The sequence below is a fragment of the Neofelis nebulosa genome, chromosome 5 (assembly GCF_028018385.1).
Source record: "Neofelis nebulosa isolate mNeoNeb1 chromosome 5, mNeoNeb1.pri, whole genome shotgun sequence".
In the NCBI taxonomy this organism is placed as follows: domain Eukaryota; kingdom Metazoa; phylum Chordata; class Mammalia; order Carnivora; family Felidae; genus Neofelis; species Neofelis nebulosa.
The window spans coordinates 71,469,134-71,486,951 of record NC_080786.1 but is presented as its reverse complement, the minus strand read 5'-3'; the positions used below and the strand labels follow the sequence as shown (position 1 = coordinate 71,486,951).

Here is a 17,818-nt window from a genome sequence, read left to right as displayed (position 1 = left end):
ATCATGGAGACTGACATGACCCTGGGATCATGACCTGAGCTGAAATTAAGAGTTGGACGCTCAAATGACTGAGCCATCCAGGTGCCCGTGGAAGTCTGTACTTCTTGATTATCTTCCCCTATTTCGCCACCACACCAAACTTCCCTCTGGCAACCATCAACTTGTTCTCTGTGTCTTTGAGTCTGGGTTTTGCTTTATTTGTTTTGTATTTTAGATTTCACATAAAACTGAAATCATACAGTATTTGTCTTTCTCTGTCTTATTTCAATTAGCATCAATATCCTTGAGGTTGATCCATGTTGTCACAAATGGCCAGATTTCATTCTTTTTTTACGGCTGAGTAGAATTCCAATATATATCTTCTATATCTTCTTTATGCATGCATCCAATGATGGACACTTAGGTTGTTTCCATATCTTAGTATTATAAGTAATGCTGTTATGAACACAGGGGTACACCTATCTTTTCATATTAGTGTTTCATATTTTTTTTTTTTTTTTTTTAATTTTTTTTTTAACATTTATTTATTTTCGAGACAGAGAGAGACAGAGCATGAAGGGGGGAGGGGCAGAGAGAGAAGGAGACACAGAATCGGAAGCAGGCTCCAGGCTCCGAGCCATCAGCCCAGAGCCCGACGCGGGGCTCGAACTCACGGACCGCGAGATCGTGACCTGAGCTGAAGTTGGACGCTTAACCGACTGCGCCACCCAGGTGCCCCTGTTTCATATTCTTTAGATAGATATCCAGTAGTAGAATTGCTGGATCATATGGTAGTTCTCTTTTTAGTTTTTTGAGAAACTTCCACACTGTTTTCCCTAGTAGCTGCACCAATTTACATTCCTACCAACAGTTCACATCCTCACCGATATTTGTTACTTCTATCTTTCTGATTCTAGCCATTCTGACAGTTGTGAGGTGATATCTCCTTATGGTTTTGAATTGCATTTCTCTGATGATTCGTGATTTTGAACACATTTTCATGTGTCTGTTGGCCATCTGTATGTCTTCTTTGGAAAATATTCAGATATTCTGCCCATTAAAATTTTTTTTTTAATTATGGTTTTTTTTTTAAGTTTATTTATTTATTTTGTAAGAGAGAGAGAGAGAGAGATAACAAGTGAGGGAGGGGGAAGGAGAGAGAGAATCCCAAGCAGGCTCCATGCTCTACACTGTGCCTGACATGGGGCTCCATCTCATGATTATGAGATCATGCCTTGAGCTGAAATCAAGAGTTGGATGCTTAACTGACTGAGCCACCCAGGTGCCCTCTGCCCATTTTTTTAAATTGGATTTTTAAAGTTGTTATTGAGTTGTATGAGTTCTTTATATATTTTGGATATTAACCCCTTATTGGATATATGATGTGCAAATATTTTCTCTCATTTGGTAGATTGCCTTCTCATGCAGAAAGCTTTTGGTTTGATATAGTCCTGTGTGTTAGTTTTGCTTTTGTTTTCCTTTTCTTTGGAGTTAGATCCAGAAAAACATTGTTAAGACCAATGTCAAGGAGCTTTCTGCTTATGTTGTCTTCCATGAGTTTTATGGTTTCAGGTCTTGCATTCAAGTTTCTAATCCATTAAAACAAATTTTTTTTTTAAATTTTATTTATTTTTGAGAAAGAGAGACAGAATCTGAAGCAGACTCCAGGCTCCTAGCTGTCAGAACACAGCCCGATGTGGGGCTCAAACTCATGACCTGAGTCGAAGTGGGATGCTTAACTGTCACCCAAGCACCCCTGTTTTCATCCATTTTGAGTTAATTTTTGTATATGATGTAAGATAGTGGTCCAGTTCCATTCTTTCACATGTAGCTGTCCATTGATTGAGGAGACTGCCCTTTCCCGCTGTATATTCTTGTCTCCTTTGTTGTAAATTAATTGACTATATAATCCTGTTTTTATGCCAATACCACATTGTTTTGATTGCTTTAGGTTTGCAATATAATTTGAAACCAGGCAGTGTGATACCTCTAGTTTTGTTCTTTTTTCTCAAGATTGTTTTAGTTATTCTGGGTCTTTTGTGGTTCCATATAAATTTGAGAATTATTTGTCCTATATCTGTGAAATATGCCATTGGAATTTTGACAGGGGTTGTACTGAATCTCATTGGTTTGGGTTTTTATGGGCGTTTTAACACTATTCATTCTTCTAATCTATGAGCACAAGATATCTGCATTTATTATTTCTTCAAGTTGTTTAGTCAATGTCTTATAGTTTTCAGTGTACAGATTTTTTTTCCTCCTTGGTTAAATTTATTCGTAGGTGTTTTATTCTTTTTGTTGTGATCATAAATGGGATTATTTTCTTGATTTCTCTGATAGTTTGTTATTAGTGTATAGAAACACTACAGATTTTGTATATTAATTTTGCATACTGAAACTTTCTTAAATACATTTGATAGTTCTAATAGTTTTTTGGTGGTCTTTAGGGTTTTCTATATATAGTACCATGTCATCTGCAAATAGTGATGGTATTTCTTCTTCCTCTCCAGTTTGCCTCTTATTTCTTATTCTTGCCTAATAACTGTAGCTAAGAGTTCCAATATTATATTGAATAAAAGTGGGCATACTTGTCTTGCTCCTGATTTTAGAGAAAAAGCTTTCAGCTTTCACCACTGAGTATGATGTTAACTGTAGGCTTGTCATATATAGCCTTAATTATGTTGAGGTACTTTCCCTCCATACCCATTTCATCAAGGGATTTTATCAATAAATTGATGTAGAATTTTGTCAAATGCCTTTTCTGCTGTTGGGATGATCATATGGTTTTATCTTTATTAAAATTTTTTTTTAAGAGTTTATTTTTGAGAGACAGAGAGACATAGCATGAGTCGGGGAGGGGCAGAGAGAGAGGAAGACAAAGAATCCAAAGCAGGCTCCATGGGGCTTGAACCCATGAACTGTGAGATCATGACCTGAGCTGAAGTTGGATGCTTAACCAACTGAGCCACCCAGGTGCCCCTTATCTTTATTTTAATGTGGTGTATCATATTGATTGATTTGTATATGTAAAACTGTCCTTAAATCCCTGGAATAAATCCCACTCGATCATGGTGTATAATTCATTTAATGTTTTGTTGAATTCAGTTTGCCAATGTTTTGTTGAGAATTTTTACTTCTATGTTCATCAGGGTTATTGGCCTATAATTTTTCTTTTCTTTTCTACAACTCTGGGCTTCATTTGTTTTCTTTTTCTAATTCCTTTAGGTATGAAGTTAAATAGTTTCTTGTTTCTTGAGATAGGTTATACTGCTATGAACTCCCATCTTAGAACTGCTCTGGCTGTATCCTGTTGATTTTAGTGTGTCATATTTCTGTTTTCATTTGTTTCTAGGTATCTTTAAATTTTTTCCTTCAATTTATTCTATGATCCCATAGTTATTCAACAACATGTTGTTTTATCTCCATGTATTTGTAGTTATTTCAGTTTTCTTCTTGTATTGAATTCTAGTTTCATACCACTGTGGTCAGAAAAGATGCTTAATATTATTTCAGTCTTCTTGAATTTATTGAGACTTGTTTTTGGCCTACCATGGGATTTATCGTGGAGGATGTTCCATGTGCATTTAAGAAGAATATAAATTCTGCTGCTTTTGGATGGAATGTTCTAAATATATCTATTAAGTCCATCTGGTCTAATGTTGTTAAGGCCAATGTTTCGCTATTGATTTTCTGTCTGGATGATTTAGCCATTGATGTAAGTAGGGTGTTAAAGTCTTCTATTATTTCATTGCTGTCAATTTCTTCCTTTTAAGTCTATTAATATTGGCTTTATTTTAGTGCTATGTTGGATGCATATATATTTATAAATGTTATATCTTCTGACTGGATTGACTCCTTTATCATTACGTAGTGCTCCTTTTTGTCTTTCATTACATTCTTTGTTTAAAGTATATTGTGTCTGATATGAGTATACATACAGCAGCTTTCTTTTTATTTCCATTTGCATGAAATGTCTTTTTCCCACCCTTCACTTTCAGTCTGTGTGTGTCTTCTGACGTGAGTCTCTTGTATGCAGTATATAGATGTGACTTGTTTTTCTTTTTTCTTAATCCATGCAGACACTCCACATTGATTGGAGAATTTAGTATGTATACAATTAAATTAATTATTGATAAGTGTGTACTTATTGCCATTTTGTTAATTGTTTCTGGCTGTTTTTATAGTTCCTCTCTGTTTCTTTCTTCTCTTTTTCTCTTTCCTTATATTTTGATGAATTTCTTTAGTGTTGTGTTTACATTCCTTTCTCATTTTTGTATGTATGTATTTACTTTCAGGTTTTGCTTTGTGGTTACCATGAGGTGCACACATGTCATCTTATAACAGTCTATTTTAAGTTGATAGCAACTTAAATTTGAACACATTCTAAAACTACATTTTTACTCCTCTTTTCCTACTTTATTATATTTTTTAATTTTTTTTTTCATGTTTATTTTTGAGAAGAGAGAGAGCATGAGCGGGGGGAAGAGAGAGAAAGAGGGAGACACAGAATCTGAAACAGGCTCCAGACTCTGAGCTGTCAGCACAGAGCCCAATGTGGGGCTCGAACTCACAGACCACGAGATCATGACCTGAGCTGAAGTCAGATGCTTAACTGACTGAGCCACCCAGGCACCCCGTCCCTACTTTATATTTTTGATATCACATTTTACATGTTTTCATTTTACATATCTCTTAACTAATTATTATGGTTTTAGTTCATTTTACCACTTTTGCTTTATATTTACCTGTTCCAGTGAGGGTTTTTTTTTTTTTTTTTTGTATGTTTTCTTGTTATTAGTTAGTGCCATTTCTTTTCAGCAAAATGAAATCCCTTTAACATTTCTTGTAATGCCAGTTTAGGAGAGATGTACTTCTTTAGCTTTTGCTTATGTGGCATACTTTTTAATCTCTCCTTCAATTCTGAATGATACTATTGTCGGGTATTGCTTGGTTGGAATTTTTTTTTTCTTTCAACATTTTGACTATGTCAGGCCACTTCCTTCTGGTCTGCAAAGTTTCTGCTGAGAAATCTATTGAGAGCTTTATGGGGTTTCCCCTGTACATAACAATTTGTTTTTCTCTTGCTTCTTTAAGTTCTTTATTTGAATGTTTGTCATTTTAATTATAATGTGTCGTGATGTGGATCTCTGTTTGTCTTATTTGGAGCTCTCTGGGCTTCCTGGAGCTGGATGTCTGTTTCCTTCCTTAGGTTAGGGAGTTTTTCAGACATTATTTCTTCAAGTAATTTTTCTGTCCCATTTTCTCTCTCTTCTTTTGGGACCTCCTATAATGTGTATGTTATTTTACTTGATGTTGGTCTCTTAAGTGGTCTTCATTTTTTAAAATTCTTTTTTTCTTTTGTTGCTCTGTTGGGATGAGTTTTATTGCTTTGTCTTCCAGCTTGCTGATGTGTTCTGTTTCATCCAGTTTGCTCTTGAACCCCTCAAGTGTATTTTTCAGTTCAGTTATTGTGTTTTTCAGCTCTGTGACTTCTGTTTAGTATTTTCTTATAATTTCTCTCTCTTAGTTCAAGTTCTCACCTTATTCATTCATTCTTCTGAGTTTGGTGAGCATCTTTATGACCATTACTTTGAATTCTTTATCAGGTAGATTACTTATCTCTGTATCATTAAGGTCTTTTCATGAGGTTTAGTGTTGTTTTTTCATTTGGAACATATTTCTTTGTTTTCTCATTTTGCTTGACTCTGTGTTTGTTTAGGCAAAACAGCTACTTCTCTCAGTCTTGAAGGAGTGGCCTTGTGTAAGTGATGAATGTTCTTGTTCACCCTTTCCCTAGCTCTTGGTTGTTTCTCAAAACTTTGTGGTTGTCTAAACTGCCTGATTTATTCTTTGTATGTCCCAGCTGTTGAGGGTGTGTTAAAACCTGTCAGTGTTCCAAGGGAAGGAATTTCATTTAGCACCTAGTTTAAGGCTGATTGGAAGCCAGACCCTCAGGCAGCAGCTGTAAAAGTATGCAAATATATACAGTCCTGAGGGGCTGCGATTGGAAACCTAGTTGGCCTTCAGACAAAGTGATCTAGAAGTGTCTCCCAGATGAGAGTTGCAAAAACTGGGGCTCCAGACAAGTGTATAAGCTCCTTTCTGGGAGGTCTTGTCAAGCTACAGCAAGACCAAGAGGGTGTGCAGGGATTGTGTATCCCTGCTTGTGTTCCCTGGGAGTGCCTCCTTAGCCTCTAGATGTGTAGGGAACCTGAAGCCTGTACTTTAGGCTGAAGCTCCAGGCTAAGGAGATAGTCCCTTTTCACAGGAAGATTGTGTATTTTAGTCTGCTATCTGTGCAGTACCTTGGGGGTGGTGGCCTACCAAGAACTTGTCTTCCTAATCATTACATTCCAGTGGCACTCAGGAACAGCAGCCTCTTGGCTACCAGGGTCAGGTGATCAAAGGTGTCCCCTGTGTAGATGCTTCCCATGCACACTGAAATTATGCCAGTTTTCTATATCAACAATTATAATTGGGTCTGTTAAATCAATATATGAGAAATGCAGAGAGGCCTTATAATAAGCCTCTTCATGTGTAGATTCCATGGGTATCTTACAATAAACCTCTGGGATGCCTTAATATGAAGCAACTAAAATCTAGTTTCAGAACATGAGGGAAAAGATGGGATATTGGGTATTGGAAACCCACAAAATATCCAAATCTTAGTTTATGGCTGAAACTCTTAATCTATCATACTTGTTGACAAATTATAAAATGTACTGGCTCAAATTCCATTAAAAAAGTTTTTTCCTCTTCCCATTTTCTGAGGGTGGCATGATTGAAAGTGAGTGAAATATCACAGGAGACTAAAAATCTCCAAACCAGGTCTTGAACTCAGAGTAGTATTAACCAGGGAGTGTTGCTGTCCTCTGAAGCCAGTGCTTCCTGGTGTAGGCTCCTGGAACATCCTGGATTGCCTGACATTCCCCTCACTCTCTTTGAATTCTGAAGATGTTGCCAGAGAGAAGAGGAGCTAGGGAGAGAAAGGAGAAGGATGTGGGATAAAGTATAAAATATACTTTTGGAAGAAAGCAAGTAGCAATTCCCTTGAGGGTTTTTACTCAGCTTTAACTTTTAGTAAGCTTTTTAAGCAGCTTGATGGTGCCTGAATTTCTACCATTATAGCTGCATTCATTTGGCTTAAGATTTCGATAAGACTCTTAAAGTGGAAATACCTCTGGGACTCATATGCCTAATGAGCAAGGAGTAGCAAACCAATGACATTGACCATAGGAAGTGGTGGGACTCTGGCAAATTGGAGAATACATGCCTGTCCATGGGGACAGCCTCTGTTTGGCTTGGCCAGCTGCTCATAGGCAGGAGTATGGGATCTTATGATATTTTCAAAAGCTAGTAATCAGTATTTTTATGAGAAATTTTATGATTTTTAAATTGTGAGCAACTAATTCCACATTGCACACACACACACACACACACACACACACACACACATACACAAGGCCAAACAAAACACATTTGTGGGCTGGATGCTGTCCATGGGTCACCAGTTAGCAACTTTTGTTTTGGACTTTACTGTTCACTGGACCCCCCACTGTGAAATAATTTATCGCATCCTTTGCTGGTACAGAACAGAGGGAAGGAGAGAAGAAATATAGGACCATTCACACAGAGCTGTGAGTGAACAGAGAGGAGATGAGGGGTGAGGGGAAAGAAAACAGCAGTGAAGCCTTCATTATTCTGAGTGGACTGACCATGGGTCACCAAGCCCCATAGTAGATATGCTGCTTTTCCAACAGCTGAATATAAAAGAATAAGTCAAATCCTACTGTTTCTGGATGCTGTTAATTTCAAACCTTTTAAGTCATTCTTTACATATGGAACTCATAAAATAGTGTAAAAATCATTTTCATGGGTAATGTGCAGTATACCTGACAGAGAAGTAAGCTCATAATACTTATTCACATAATACAAATGAAAACTACAGACAGGCAATTCTTTCCTAGTCATTGATTAAACAGATCTCTAAAGACTTCCTTATGATTGTTTGTTATATGTAAGAAATAATATATTATATTACATTATATTTTATAACACATAATTTTAGCTTATTTAGATGGACTTTAAGCCAAGCTCTGAACATGGGATTTCATGGTGTTGCACTGAACCTGCTCACAAACCTGAGGTGGACAGCAAATGGGATCATCCCTCCACCCACCATGGGTTGGTATATGTTTCCATTTCTCTATGGGCTTATTGAAATATCTCCTTCCTACTTCCTCCAAAGGACAGCCTTTTCTGCCTCAGGCAGAAATAGAAATATAGACCATGATGATGGAGACTTACCAGATGTGCACAAGAAGCTGCCATCCAGTGCTGGAGAGGACCGAGCCTTGCTGCTGGGCTTTGCAATGATGGGCTTCTCAGTCCTCATGTTCTTCTTGCTTGGAATTACCATCCTAAAGCCTTTCATGCTCAGGTAAGAAACACAGAAAGGAGACCCAGAATTTTCAATTCGGATCAGATCCAAGCACAGTGGTAGAGAAGAGGAAGCTGGCTTTGGCCTCTTCAGCCCTCCTGACCACTGTGTAAGGGATGATAGAATCACCTGTTTCGTTATCAGTGCTGGGAGGCAGTTGGGTGTAGAGAAAGGTGTGGTAACAAAGTGGAAGATACTCCTTTACCACTCCCCCTTGTCAATTTGAAAAGTACTTCCAACAGCTGATCCATAAATTAGATATGCATGGAAGGAATAAATTCTTCCTTTAACAAGCAGATATCATAGGGAAGGGTTAATTTAAGTCTTCTATGTGAACACAATAAAAGTTATTTAACTCTGAGTTTTTTGAGTTTGACAATATCTACCTAGCACATAGTAGTTGCTCAATAAGTGTTTCTTCCCTTTTGTTTTATTCATTATTAAATACAGCAAATAACAGTTACCATTTATTAAATATATACTATATGCCAAAATATACTATATTTTATCCTATTTAAATCTATAGCAAACCTATCATGGTAGCATTATTTTATCATTTTAATTTTCATTTTATTTTTTTATTTTTATTTTTTAATGTTTATTTTTGAGAGGGAGAGAGAGACCACCAGCAGGGAAGGGGCAGAGAAGTGGGGAGACAGAGAACCCCAAGCAGGCTCTATACTGTCAGCACAGAGCCTGACATGGGGCTTGATCTCAGGAACTGTGAGATTATGACCTGAGCTGAGACCAAGAGTCTGATGTTTAACTAACTGAGCAACCCAGGCGCCCCTTAATTTTCATTTTATGAATGAGAAAGCTGAGGCTCAGTCCAAGTAACTTGCCCAAGGTCACCTAGCCAGTAAAGAACTTGCCTGTCATTTTGATATAAGACTCCTGGTCTCCTAATACTTAAATGAAGTTTGTAGCAATGGGGGTGGGGGATGGGAGGTTTCATTAGGGCAGGGGAGGAGCTGTTTAATTTTGGAGGATACCTTTTACAACATGGGGTACTTTGAGGGAGGGCAGTATTGGGTAGGGGGACAGCAAGGGGCACTTTCCCTTTTGTTAGCCAAAGAGTGATAAAAGGCCCAGGGAGAATAGGGAGAGGGAGGCCTAGGAGTTAAGAAAAAGGATCACAGAATAGGAAGTAGGTGTCCTGCTTTTGTCATTTATCAGATTCATCTCCTGCCATTCCTAACTTACTATTAGGGCAATAGTGTGGAGGTCACCATCACTACAGAACACAGTGCCACTATTAGAAGCATTCAGGAGAATTTTCCCTCTGGTATTATCACCATGTTCTGCTTCTCATCATCCAGCTTACTTTTATTTAGTAGACACCAGGAAACTTATATGTGGTTATACTTCCTTCATTGCTTTGGCTGCTAGGAAGCTCAGAGCGAAATTTGTGGCCCAGTTCTCATAACTGTAGGGGATCTTATGGTTTTCAGTTTACATGCTTTACCTTACTCTTGACTTCTAGCTTCTACCTTCCTTTTTCTATTACTCCATTATATGTAGAGAGATATCTATCTATCGCCTATCTCTGTCTACCTACCTACCTACCTTCCTACCTACCTGATCATCCATCCTTCCTTCTATCCATCCATCCATCCATCCATCCACCCATCCAATCATCAATCTAGCTGCATTACACATACCTACGTAAGCTGAATAAATTGTGTGTGTGTGTGTGTGTGTGTGTGTGTGTGTGTGCGCATGCTCACGCATGTGTGTGCATGTGCATAAGTGCTTGTGTGCAGGTCCAGGTCAGATTATTTTCTAAAATGTGATAATTTGGGAGATGTTTTGAGGATACCTTCTGCAACCTGACACCAAACTGTTGCTCGTATTTAAATTTTACTTTGCTAAGCATTTCTGGAAATTGTTTGCTTAAAGTAATTGAGTGCTTAAGAGTGGTGAGTTCTCATCTGTCTCTTGCCTTGTGATTTTGTGCCACCTCAGAGAGTGGTTTTGCTCCATGGAAGATGGCCTGCTCCCACGCCCTTCGACCATCATCTCTCAATCAAATGATGGATTTTGTCTATTTGTAGACAAATAGACACACAGTGCTGTTGAAAGAACATGCTCATGTTTCCAGCTCTAAATACATGCCTGGTTCCCGGTGCCTGGGTGTCTCCGTTGGTTAAGCATCTGACTCTTGATTTCAACTCAGGTCATGATGGTGCGGTTCATGAGATCGAGCCCCACATTGAGCTGTGTACTGACAGTGCAGAGCCTGCTTGGGAGTCTCTCTTTCTCCCTCTCTCTCTCTGCCCTTCCCTTTCTCTCTCTTTCAAAAAATAAATAAGTAGACTTTAAATATGTCCCTGGCTCTCCCTGAGAGAACTGGCCTGACCCTTGTGCACAGGAAGAAATATACTGCTCTCCATAATGGAGCTTTCTGAAATCTTCAAGGAAGGTTCCAACCACACTCAGTTCAGCATTTGATTAGGATTCAGAGAGCCTAAGTTCTGACACAGACAAATAGGCAACTCTAAAGAATTATTTTAAGATGCCTAGTCTAAATAAGTCCAGAATTTAATTTTGTGGAAAAGCAGCTGGTGTTAAACCTGTGAAAGAACCTTATTTTTCATATTTGTATTTTCACTTGCCCAACATTTTATTTATAAAATTTATAAAATATATATAAAATATATTTATTTAAAAAATCCAATGATTTTTTAATGCCCTGGGCCTTGAGATTATTTTAAACTGCACTGTGTCTCAAGTTTATTATATTAATACAGAAAAATGTTTACTTATGGCCAAAGATCTTAACAGGAGAGCAGTATGAATCCAGCTAAATGAGGCTTTTCAAACATTCTAGACTTTAGAATTTGCTAATCTGACTTCTTGTGTTGAAGTCACCAGGAAATAAGGTCAGGGACCCACCTGGGTGTGAGTGTGAGGGCCCCGAGGAATGGACCTATACATTGTCAAGCATTTCTTCTTACCCTCCTTTACTTTATCTAGGACTTGTTCTCTAACAATTTCATACATATTTGTCTTTTCAACACCACCACAAAATTTTCGTGGGCAGGAATTTTGTCTACCACTTCTCATGGCACCTAGAACATTCTGTGCATGTAGTATGTGTGCAAATACACAAGGAATGTTTTCCAAATCAAACTTTCATTCAGTACAACATGTATTGAGCCTCTGCTATATGGGAGGCATGGTGCTTCTTGCTTTAAGGAACATGAAGATGAATAGGATATAGCCCCTCACCTCAAGGAACCTACTGACAGTGAAAACACAGTAAGTTTTCTGAGACATTCCTTCTATGATTTGTATTTGCCTCTTTGGAAGTAGAATGAGTAAATGGAATTGTACCTTGTTACTAAATTCTATATTGACTAAGGGTCACATTGACTGTGGTTGGAACCTTCCAAAGGCACATTTTCATCAGGACGGGCCAATGGGTGCATCTTGAGATGATAAGGAATGGAAGAGGATAAGATTTCTGAGTATGTGGTTACAGTAATATTTGTCAAAGCATGGTTCGCCAAATACCTGCATCTTAAATACTGCTGAATATACAGATTCCTGGATTTCAACTCAGATCAACTAAATCCAAATCTCTGGGTGTGAAGCCTTAGAATCCACAAATACTTCACTCTTAACAAATTCGCTCAGGTGATTCTGAAGTTTGAAAACCATTGCTGTAAGGGTTGGTGTAGTAAGAAATATGCCAAGGGGGTCATAACTGAGATGAAACTTAGCAATATGCTGTTGTTTCTCTCCTATCTCAATGTTCCCTAATCATTACGTACCTTCCGTAATGGTTCCACATTCCCTGGAAATAGACACGTCTTGGGTTATCACATTACAACTATAAAAGTAAATTTTCTAGAGGGTGAAGATCATTTATCTTTTGCAATTGAAGCATTCAGAGAGAAGAGTCGAACTGTACTACCATCCACACTCATATCACGGACGACTGGATGGACTGCGCTTTCCCCTGTGGTGTAGGCTGCCGAGGCCGGGGCGAGTACCCATGTCTTCAGGTGTTTGTGAACGTCACCCATTCAGGTCAGAAAGCTCTCCTACATTATAATGAAGAGGCTGTCCAGATAAATTCCAAGGTAATGTCAAGTTCATGTAATTAAAGAGTTCTAATTACAGCTGCCCTTCCATGCCAGACTGTCCCCTGCAGAGTGCAGTACCCAGGACCATCTCTGGCAGTAAACCCGTTTCCTTCCAGTGAACACCCCTACAGTGGTCAGATCGGGATAAATGAAGCTAAAGGCATTCTTGGAGGAAAAATGGGGGTTATAGAATGGAAAGGAATCATGCCAATTTCACACACTGGTGTCTGGAATTTACAGGCTGAGCCAGTGGACATAGTCATTTGTAGGCAGTTTTACTTGTGGAAGCCCAACTCCCCATTGTATCAAAAATGTTAAAATGTATTCAACCCATCTTACATCAAGTAAGCAATTTTTCTTATCAAAATAAATGTAAAAATTATTATAATTTTGATTTTAATACATTTCTTGATTGGTTCATATGATGTATAGTGTACATTCTCACCTAACTATGAAAGTTAGGTTGCATCAGATTAGCTGACATACTATGCTTTGTTGTCTTTACTTACTTAGGCACTGATTAATCTGATGATCTCGGTTTTCTATTTTGGATGCAATAGTTTTTAAGGTCTCAAACATTTTTGTAGACCCTAAGCACGGTGCCTCGAGTGCCTACTGGATATACTAAAAAACCTCAGGCATTTTTGAAAAAAAATCACCAGCTGTCATATCCCTTCTTCACTGGTTCTGCCACCCAGGAACCAAAGCCCATGTAGGACCCCTCTCCGTGGGCCTAGGGCAAAAGCTTCAACATGCTATCCTTTAGGGAAAGATTTTACTGTAGGAAATCAAGACAAAGATGATAGAGGCATTAATAGGTGTTGAGAACACATAGTGAGCTCAGCAGATATTTGTTGAATGGACAAAGACCAAGGGGGCCTGCGTGGTCCTTATGAAGCTGGTCACTGCCTCTTCTGAAATATTTGTATTCTAAGAATCCCTTTCCACATTTCTGCATAGTGCCTGGAAATGGCCATATCACTCTGTGCCCTCCTGCCCACACTTCCCCATGAGCTTTACAACAGCTTCCATTAGCCTCTGAGATTGCAACTCTCCACGAATAGCTTCAGTGTGAAGCTCTTTCAGAATGAAAACTGTTGTTTAAATGCTTGGTTTTGGGGACAGTGCCCTCATCTTTCTTCTTCTTCCATATTCCTAGTGCTTTTACACACCCAAGTGCCACCGAGATAGGAATGATTTGCTGAACAGTGTGCTGGACATAAAGGAATTCTTTGATCACAAAAATGGGACTGCCTTTTCATGCTTCTACAGTCCAGACAGCCAATCTGAAGATGTCATTCTCATAAAAAAGTACGACCAGATGGTTATCTTCCACTGTTTATTTTGGCCTTCACTGACTCTGCTAGGAGGTGCCCTGATTGTTGGCATGGTGAGATTAACACAGTACCTGTCCCTGCTGTGTGAAAAATACAGCGCTGCACTCAGAGATGAGGTAGGTGGCAAAGTACCTTATATGGAACAGCATCGATTCAAACTGTGGAGTGTGGGGAGGGACAAAGAAAGGAGCAGAAAGATCTGAAGACAGTGGCCAGATTAAAGTCCTGGCCTTCAGATACCTGCAATTTTTGCACCTGTGGACCTAATGACGCCTGCTCGCAAACTAACCACGTCGAGGCAATTCAAACTAAGTACATTTCTTTTGGGAAACATTTTTAAAAAGCCTCACTATGTATTCCATTTATTCTATGAATACATACAAACTCACCATCTTTTTTCTACCCCACATTTCTTTCCACATGAGCCAAGGAAGTGCTTTTTGTCTCCACATGGCGAAATGAGCTCACAGTAGCTGTGCTTTATCTAATTTCAGCTCTAGCTGAACTTGTCTGCGTGGAAGTAAATGATGGAGGGTATCTAACCTATTGAGTACTGAACAGCCAGCCTAGATCTATGCAACACAGTTTACATCAAAACATTTCCCAAAAAAGTGCTTAGTGAAGAACAGGTCATTCACTGTTAGGAAGATAATAATCTGGTAATTTCAAAAAAATGTGGGCCATTTTGCTTCACCATTCATGATAAAGGAAAACTGCTCCTAGCAAATGGCACTGAGTTTAGAGTTCTCTGTACTTAACCTTGCCATGTACCATGTAATTTTTCTTTCAGCAACATTCTCCTAGTTAATTATGCTTTCCATAAGCTCATTTTCTTCTTTGTGCACATTCTGGTGGGGGTGGGAGAGATGGCCAGAAACGTGAAGTAGGGAGAAGCTGTATTGGATGGAATTTAACATTCATCTCAGATAATCTGCAATTGTAGAAAAGTCCCACGTGGACAGTCAGCAAACATCTGTACTTTAATGACTCAATCCTGGTTATTAACTAATGAATGTCACAAGGCTCTCCCAACAAGTGCTTTCCAGAGTAAGCTGAATTGGGAATTGAAAACATGTATTTGTTCTGAAAACCAATGTGCCTCAAAGTATCTCTTCAATTTTACTAAAAAAGTTTTACATCACGGTCCACAGAAAGAATGAGACTTTGAAGCAACTTTTATATGCAGATGTAATTAAAACAGAAATTTTGATTCCAAGTAAATATTATGCCTTTTAGCAGTTAATTTCAAATCACAAATTACTGAAGAGACTGAATGATTAAATAGAGCAATATTGACTTGACAAGTAATGAACAATTTTGGTACTTTCTCCTCCTCCTAGTGTGGAATAGTAGAAAATGCATGTGTTTCAGAGGATTTATTTGAATTCATAGGTCATAACTACAGCTTTTCAGATACGTATCCCCTGGAAGTTCAGCTGAACTGAAATGAAGGTTCAAGCCTCTCTCTTCTCATTTATAAAATGGGGATAATCTCTTCCTTCATGGGGTTAAGGAAGAGACAAGGTAGAGTATATAAAACACCTTAGTTTCTTGCACCTAGTAAAAGTGCTCAAAAAATGTTAGATAAATTTTTTTTGCTAAGTTTCAATATTCAGTCAGCCTTATCCCTCTTTTGGGTATGTATCCAAAGGAAATGGAATCAGTATCTCCATCTGTATTCCCCTGTTCATTGGAGCATTACTGACAATGGGCTAGATATGGAAACAACCAGTGTCCATTCACAGATGAGTAAATTGTGATCTTACACACACACACACTGTACACACATATGTGAGGTGTGTATACATATACACAATGGAATATCATTCAGTCTTAAAAAAGGAGATCCTGCCATTTGCAACGGCACAGATAAACCCAGAGGGCATTATGCCAGTAAAATAAGCCAGACACAGAAAGGAAAAAACTGCATTTCACTTATATGTGGAATCTAAAAATGTCAAATACACAGAAGCAGAAAGTAAGATAGTGATTACTGGGGGTGTGGTCAGGTAGGGGAAATGGGGAGATGTTAATTAAAATGTACAAACTCTGTTTTAAGATGAGGTCTAGAGATCTCACGTACAGCACGATTATGGCAAGAATTCTATATTGAATACTGGAAATTTGCTAAGAAAGTAGATTTCAGGTATTCTCATCACATAGACACACATACACACAATGTGAGGAGACGATACATTGATTAGCTTGACTATAATCATTTGCTGTACATGAATATCAAATCATATTGTACACCTTAAATATATACAATTCTCATTAAAAAATAAAATAAATTCAGTCAGCCTTGGTACCTTTCACTGGACAGCCGGTTATAGGGCTAGCGTAGGGAGCTGTAGGAGAGCATTCCTTCCCCTTGTCTTGGCGAAATATAATATGCATTTAAGATTCAGAACGTGCTGCTTAAAAGGTTGCGGTAAATTATTTTGTATACCAAAGACTTTCCTGAAATAAAAGAGATGTAGGCACACATATTTTAAATCATTCTACAAATTGAGATTCTGTAGATTTCTAAAGGGCAGATCTCTATTCCATTTCTTAGTAAGTTTTGACACCCATCTAACAACGTGCAGTTCTTGGGATTTTTCTCCTAACAAATTCAAAACCACTTGTTTAAAGCCTAAAAAGTGTGTGAAAGTGTGAAACCTAGTGTTGCAATTACCAGTTTTCCACTCATACAGTGCGGCTACTTGGTTCATCTCGTAACCTCATCTCAGGAAAGAGGAACATTATGCTTGAAGAACAAAGTCCATTTAGAATAATGTTAATTCAAAGTCACGCAAACCATTTGGCAAAGAAACAAAATGTGAGCAATCATTTGCTGTTAATTGCTTAGAAGTACAGAGTATCAACACTCACATGTATGTACTGGTCCAAGTACAGACTCCCCTTTTGCAAGGTTTACGATAACTGAAAGTAAAATCAGTTTGCCTCTAGCCCAACCTCACTTCTAGGTTCTGGTCTTCAACTGACTTGAAAAAAAAGTCTGTCTGCACGTACAAACACATTCATACGTATATGTGTATGTTTCTGCTTGAAACACAAACATACAATTCTTTTTGCTTAAAGGAAATGAATATTCAAACAGATATTTCTCTAATATTCATTACTTTACTGGGGCAGAAAAATTGCTTTTAAGGCATAATAGTTTCAGGTTTTCAATCAACTATTCTTAGTTGTTACTGATCAGAACTCAAGTTCAGCTAAATTTTGATTATTAGCAACACCAGTTTGCTTGTAAGTATTCCAAAAAAATGGCAAAGTATAATTATCAGTTTTTTGTTTAAAATATGTAGTACACTAAGGACTGCTTAGACACCAGTCATTTTTTTTTTTTTTTTTTTTTTAATAAACAGCGTGATGTTACAGACTGCAAAGTTAAAAGAAAAGCAGACATTGACAGTTTCTGATGAGCACAAACAGTAAGTGCAGTCACAGGCCAAACATCTTGCTAGGAACAGCAAGACTGGGAAGAGGTCTTAAATTTAGTGACACTGTATTATTCTATATTCTCAGTACAATAACACATGCATCTTGCTGTGTCAAACCTTTTTGGGCCATCAGTAAAAGAATATGTAAAAACATTTTTCTCCTAATGAATGCAGTATACCACAGGACTTCAATTCATTGAATGACAAAATAGAAATAGATTTGCTACAATTAAAAGGGGCCAAAAGAGGGTGGTAGGGGCTGTTTTTGAAGCTTCCAAAGTCAACATTTGATGTGCTTGTAGTCTTCTTTTGGTAATGCCACATTCCTCAAGATAGTAAAGCGTTACGTTCCAAAAGGATATATTCTTTTAGATTGTATTTAACCCAAGGAAGTCTGAGGACTGAATCACATCAAAACTATCAATTGTATTTGACTTAGGTTCCGTAGCCAAAAGCGTTTCTAGAAACCACATGAAATCCAAGCTCTCCAACCACTCTTCAGAACATATATTAAATGTGATAGGG

At 38.0% G+C, this 17,818-nt stretch overlaps 1 protein-coding gene across 2 annotated transcripts in view; it reads left to right on the top strand.

Annotated features, from left to right (window-relative positions):
• Positions 1–17,178, top strand: part of KCNMB3 (potassium calcium-activated channel subfamily M regulatory beta subunit 3) — a 31,951-nt gene extending 14,773 nt beyond the window's left edge. Inside the window, exons 2-4 of one of the 2 annotated variants that reach the window (XM_058730561.1) lie at positions 8,228–8,419; positions 12,309–12,507; positions 13,670–17,178. In XM_058730561.1, coding sequence (XP_058586544.1) covers positions 8,228–8,419; positions 12,309–12,507; positions 13,670–14,050 — 772 coding nt within the window. In that variant the 3' untranslated portion in view covers positions 14,051–17,178. Of the gene's footprint in view, positions 1–7,714; positions 8,420–12,308; positions 12,508–13,669 lie in introns of those variants that run through there. The other variant, XM_058730560.1, reaches the window with a different exon arrangement.
• The last annotated feature ends 640 nt before the right edge of the window (positions 17,179–17,818 follow it).